The sequence below is a fragment of the Myxocyprinus asiaticus genome, chromosome 21 (assembly GCF_019703515.2).
Source record: "Myxocyprinus asiaticus isolate MX2 ecotype Aquarium Trade chromosome 21, UBuf_Myxa_2, whole genome shotgun sequence".
In the NCBI taxonomy this organism is placed as follows: domain Eukaryota; kingdom Metazoa; phylum Chordata; class Actinopteri; order Cypriniformes; family Catostomidae; genus Myxocyprinus; species Myxocyprinus asiaticus.
This window is the reverse complement of record NC_059364.1, coordinates 9,197,087-9,203,484: the sequence shown is the minus strand read 5'-3', so window position 1 is coordinate 9,203,484 and position 6,398 is coordinate 9,197,087. Positions and strand designations below refer to the sequence as shown.

General features: G+C 36.1%; 1 protein-coding gene across 1 annotated transcript; it reads right to left on the bottom strand.

The window, feature by feature from the left end:
- Positions 1 to 1,181: 1,181 nt before the first annotated feature.
- On the bottom strand, positions 1,182 to 5,439 carry LOC127412151 (MORN repeat-containing protein 4-like). Its single transcript, XM_051648282.1, has 5 exons — positions 5,315 to 5,439; positions 4,846 to 4,924; positions 4,244 to 4,358; positions 2,828 to 2,937; positions 1,182 to 2,464 (listed from the first exon to the last, which is right to left on the bottom strand). Exons 2-5 carry the CDS (start codon positions 4,910 to 4,912, stop codon positions 2,316 to 2,318), a joined length of 441 nt encoding a protein of 146 aa, XP_051504242.1. The 5' UTR covers positions 4,913 to 4,924; positions 5,315 to 5,439; the 3' UTR covers positions 1,182 to 2,315.
- Between the last annotated feature and the right edge of the window lie 959 nt (positions 5,440 to 6,398).

The following is a 6,398-nucleotide window of genomic DNA, read 5'->3' as shown; positions in this document are numbered from 1 at the left end:
CCACTAATGCTGACTATCTTTAGTGTGCTAAATAATTATGTTTTTTTTTTTTTGTAAACTCTATACTTATTAAGAAATTTAAGATGAAAGTTTTAAAATATCTCATTGACTTACATTGATAAATTGTTCAGCATTCAATGTGTAACCAACTGCAATGACATCATTGTAAAATTGATACATGCTGAATTATGGTTAATCTTTTATACATATACTGTATTTGCATTTTGATTAGTGCTTAGTCTTTTCTTGCATCAATGGCAAAGTGGCTCTGATGCAGCAGTTAATTTGCACAGAACCAAGGTCTAAAACCTAAGCTTATACAGTACACTATTCTTTGTACACTTTGTTCAGTACACTAAACATGTAGTTTAATGTCAAGATGGTTTGCGCTAAGTTACAGGATCACTTTATCATTTGAATAATGCTAGATGTGAATATTTCTTAAATACAGCATGCATGCACAACAATTTAGATGTATTTTCACTTATTACTCATATTACCCTAAATTTGTTTTGTCTCTGGCTCACTCTGCTAGCAAAGGCTCACTGCTGTGCATAGTTTCCTGGTTCATCATATAACATGGCTTTGCTTGCAAGAAACTGATATGCCAAAGTGTCACACATACGTTATCTGTGCTTATCATGTGATGACCATTCAACAGACAGAACCTAATTCTAAAAGCAAACATTGTTTATGAATAAATAAGCACTTTTCTTCTTTTTAATTACTCATGTACTGTGTATTCTGCTGCTGTATTTGAGATCACCCAGTTCACAAACTGATCTTTTGGCCTAGTATCATAAAGGGTTTCCCTGTGTGCTGCTTGCAGCTGATAAACATCACAGTGTGCCTGTGAAACATCTTTTTTAAATGCTCAGTTGCTCTGTGATTAGAAAGCATTCAATTAATGCAGTGGTTACATTGAATGGTTGAAGGTAAGAACTTTTTGCCATTCTTTGCCCTTTGATACCTTAAATAGTGAGGTTTTGCTATAGAAAGAATAATAAGCTAAACAAAATCACTGAATGATTCACAGTGGCACCTAAAAGTATTTGGACACTTAAGCCACACATAAAAATGTATGAATGTCATTGCATTATCTCACTACAAAAAGAATGTGTGCATAACAGAATGAACATGACAAAAATGCTGGAGTGAAACATAAGACTGGGTGGTGTTTTCTGACTATTATTTTATTTTCCATGTCAGTCTTTTGATTCTCTGCTCAATTAAATAACAGTGCAAAATTATTTTTGGTGTCAGTATATATATTAGATGATAGTGACAAAGGCTTCTCTCTGACACTGCACATGATGGGAAGAGTGAACCATAAGAATTTCAGAAAATAATAATAAAAGTACAATTGCAGTTGATGTACTGTATATCTGCAAATCACCAAATACATTGTTAACTATTTTTAGTTCTCTGCATTCTACAGGAACAATACAACTAAAAACATTATTTCATAATAGCCTATACTCTGTTAGTATATCTTATGTATTTATTTAATTAAATTAATTAATAAATAAATCATTAAGACAGTTTGCTGAAAACATTCTTTCACAGCTGTTGTCTATACGTAACATGAAATATATTATTCCAGCTATATTTCTAGACTCCATTGACTTTAATGCAAGAACCAAGGCAAATGTGCAAAAAAGAAAGTGTTGATTTAAAATGTAAATAAGTTACAATAGCAGGGTTCCCACACTTTTTCTCCAATTAATTTCTCATTACATTTCCAGTCGTTCATGATTAAAGGATTTCTTTTTAATAATCACTTAACAGAGATTGCAGATGTCTACCTATATGTCATGTACCAGTCTTTCACTGTAGAAATGGCTATGCCTTTGTAGATTTTTTCTCATTTCCATACCTTTCCCACCCTAGCATATCCCAGTTTAAATTCCCCGATATTTCCAGGTTGTCCATGACCATGGGAACCCTGAACAGTAACGACTAAAACCATGGCTCACAAAGGCAAATTCACGGCCACAATTCTGACCACACTTATACCAACAATGCCGTTGATGGTGATTTAAGTTTCTCCATGCCTCCAAATCAAACCTACATAATTTTATAATGTTTTTAAGCCACAGAGGAAACCAAGGCAAAGCAACAATGTAAGAGAGATAGAGATGTGTGGAATGGTAAGTCTTTCATCCATCCCTGAGGGTCTGATGGTTCTTATGTATTTTCAATCTCCTTTGTTTGAAGGCAGTGATCACCCCTGAACGTGTCTGTACAATCCGTATTGTATTCGGGGGCCTGATCTTAGAAACGCAGTTAGGGGTGCGCTTACTGAGGTCAGTTTTTCATACAGAAAGGCCTCGGGCAGTTGATGCTGAGTTCTTGGCTCTCTGCACCACAGCCTGACACTTTTCACGTTTCAGAAGCTTGTTATTCTCAAAAAAACCCTCATTCCGTGGAACACCATGGGAACTATCTGGGAATGTCAACAGTCCTACATGGGCAAGAAAGAGCACATTTTAGGGTTCACACACCTTTTGGCCAGTTAATTTCCATTTTTTATTTTTATGATTACAGAATCTGGATTTTTTTTAAAGATTTTTTTAAAGATTAGACTCTGAAAGCTTAATTTCTAACTGAGTAAATATTTTACAGTTGAGCATAACTAGAAAAATGTATATACACTTTAGAAATTTTACATTACTTTTCTACGTCTTTTTAAGATTTTATTACTGTTAATTTCCATTACTTTTCCAGGCCTGATGATATCATGGTGAACCCTTAACCTAATCCCACAAACAATACAAAAAAAAAAAAATCATTAAGTTGGTTCATATATTTACGTTGGAATATTTACCGAATCCTTCGACGCGACCACTTTTGAATTCCCCTTCAAACTTCATGCCATCAAATCGGCTGAAGATTCCAACCCCTTGGAATTTTCCTTGGGCGAATTCACCCTCGTACCTGTTTGATCAGACATGGTGATTTATTACACATAACTGCTCTTAAGCCCAAAGTATACTTCGGTCAGACGCAAAAAAATTTCATCAGCAGAGTGCTCGAGAACTGAACGTGCGCAGCCCGATGCATGCCGATGCATGCGCATTAAATTATTTGCACTAATTAGTGGGACCACTCACATTTGAGCCATTACTGTAACTAAGAAGTGCTGGAAGAATATATAATCGCTGCTAAAAAACAGGAGACGAGTGTGGATACAACAACAAAAGTGAATGTGCACACAAAAAGTGCGTGTGTGAGGAAGTCTGGAGATACCTGCATTTGTATAACTCGAGTCTGAAGGACTATAAAGTCATCTTCATGTGTCTAAACTCCTGATGAGAAATAGTCCATTAGCCAACCGCCTGTGAATGCACGCACGGTCAAATGAAGTTTAATTTAAAAGGCTTGCATTTGACTGTACGCAGCTGCTAAGCGTTCATGTCAAAACCGAAGCATACTTTGGGCTTAACAGTGTCACTATTAGTGATAGATCAATATCTCAGCCAGGTTGATATTAAATCAGCCAATATTTGCCCATTTTGAGAAAATTGCATCTCCCGATATAACCGTCAGCCTCAGTCACCATTCACTTTCATTGCATTTTTACATACAATGAAAGTGAATGGTGACTGAGAGTGTCGTTCTTCCTAGCATCTAACTTTCTGTTCCATGGAAGAGATAAAGTCATATAGGGATGTAACAACATGAGGGTGAGTAAATAATAACAGCATTTTCATTTTAGCTTGAACTATTGTTTTAATTAACAGAAGCTACCCTTGTGTCGATTCCAAAGTTTACCAACAGACTTGTCAATAGATAATACACTATTTCTGTTTTCAAATGTTTTTGGTGAATTGAGTAAATGTAGTGTACATTTTTTTTAACTTAATTTCAACATATACAGTAGGTGTACACAAGGTTGTAGATTTGGCTTGAACATTGGGGGGGGGGGGGGGTTGCGGTGTAAAGCATTTACATGTTTCCATTGATCATGATTTGGGGGGGGGGGGGGGTTGTACTTGCTTGTTTTGATTATTGGGCGTAGGGCGTAGATTATCTACGCCCTTTGGTGTACATATCAGTTGCTTTAAACTTTATTAACCTATCACATATAGCCTATATATTATTCTTCAGTTATCGGTATCAGCCATTGAAAAACCCATTTCGGTCACTACAACCACAAAGTCACTACTTCTAACATATTCACCTCATTTTAGGGAAATTTGAAATATTCATAAGCCATGAACCTGATCACAAATTCACTCACCTGGATCCATCAGGAAATACTAACACCCCTGATCCGTGGAACAGGCCATTCTCGAAGTGACCTTTATAACAAGTGCCATCAGCAAACTTCAGCTCTCCTTTGCCATGCCTCCGACCTGCACAGCAAACACAATTTAACATTTAGCAGACACGTTTTATCCAATATACTAATCAAATGGTCATCTCTCTATGTGTTAACAACTCTGATCATTAGAACTGTATTTAGAATTGTAATTCCAACTTGGGATCACACCTGCATGTATTATATTAACACTTTAGATAATTAGGCAGTGTGCTACCACCACCTCAAGCCATTCTGCCTGCCCTCATTAATTACAAATACAGGAGCCTTACAAATCAAAAGAAATAACAAAACCAATTTAGTTCTGTATAATTAGACATGTTTAGGAACATAACATTTCCAATGTTCTTCCATTCTGATCATCAAAATAAAATTGCATAACAGGCAAGGGCGTAGATTCTACACCCCTGAAAACAGGTACAACTATTTCCATCTGAAATATGAATATGTTAATGAAAAGATAAATTATATAATAAAAACAGCAATGATGCAATCCTCTTGCACATGCAGAGATATCTTGCCTTCCTTCCATTCTCCGGTATATTCTTCTCCACTGGAATAAGTGAAGGAGCCCCTGATTAATGTCATACCTCCACCAAGCTGCAAACAAAACAAATGAATATTAAGGAGGTAACATTAACATAACGAAATCCAATTATTATAGAGAGAGAGAGAGAGAGAGAGAGAGAGAGACCAAACCAAGAATTTCATATAAAGTATTTCTGTGTATAATCAGATTTGGACCACATCACCAATATCCACACCGACATAAATATATTTGTAAACGCTCAGTCAGAGTAAAATGCATACTGATAGTTCACTTTCACCCACGCACTGGAGTAACGGGTCTTTTACACTCGATACACTAAGAAATGTACGGTCTTAAAGAAGAGCTGCGGTGACGTCATTCCGCCTCTTATTCGCAGACCTTTAAACGCGAGCGCTGCATTTTAACGCCATTTTCACACCAGTAGAGGAACAGTTAATTACCTGAGATGTTTATATGGAGCCTTAAGGTCATGAAAACCCTGAGCGGATCCGCAGGGAGAACCTGGATCTGAATCGCCGGGTCTCGGTTCCTCTAGATGAATCTCTTCTTCTCCTGAAAATCTCGCGTTGTTTCCCTGGCTGCTTGTCTCCGCGTGCAATTATACTGAGCGCTGATTGGCTCAATTTTTGTGTGAATGTTATCATTTGATATGATGTTGGAAGTGTGGGGAAGTAGTGTTCAGTGCATTTCTCCCTGAAAAATACCATTTGAGAATATGATTGACAAGTACACGTTTCTATTGTACCCATTCTATATTGAAAATGTGATAGTTAAGTGTAATTTAGATCCAAATTAAAAGTACTGCACAAACCAAGTGAACATGCACAGCTGTTTGGTTGACAATGACTAGAGCAGTTTTGAGCTAGGCTATTTTTTCTTTGTTGGCAACAACATTAATATATATTTAATGGCTTAGCTCATGTTCGCTCAAACATTCTGTGACCTGTGTTTCTAAAACATGCCTTTGCGTTGGCAAGACATTAATTTATTAGGCTGTTGAGTCATTTGATTGAGAAATTGTCTCAGAAACCTCATTTCTTAACAAGAGACACCACTAACACAGAGAAACAGACACACTGTATGAGGATATCCCGTTGACTTTTGTTGTTTTTAAATCAATGAAAATAACATCAGCCTATTTTTTTATTTTTTATTTTTTATTTTTTTTACAAGTAAGGACTGCTTTTTTAGAGGTTATACTATATTTCCGAGGTCATTTTTGGAATTTTGGTTCTCAAAATAAGAATGCACAAAGGCTAATCGTCACACTTTTGACTGCTGTGAATATTTCTCAGGGTAGAGTTCATTTTTAAAGTCAGTTTTGGTATACAACCTTTAAGGTGCACTCTGTAATTTTTTCCTCATTATAAAAGTTGCACTCCATAAATAAATCATAATTTTGAAACATACTGTATGTATAAAATCATGAGCACTTCATTGACAATCAATAACCTTATAAAAGCTGTTTTATTCTAAATGGAGAGGGTCTCCTCATGGGGAAGATATGTTATGATCACATGATCA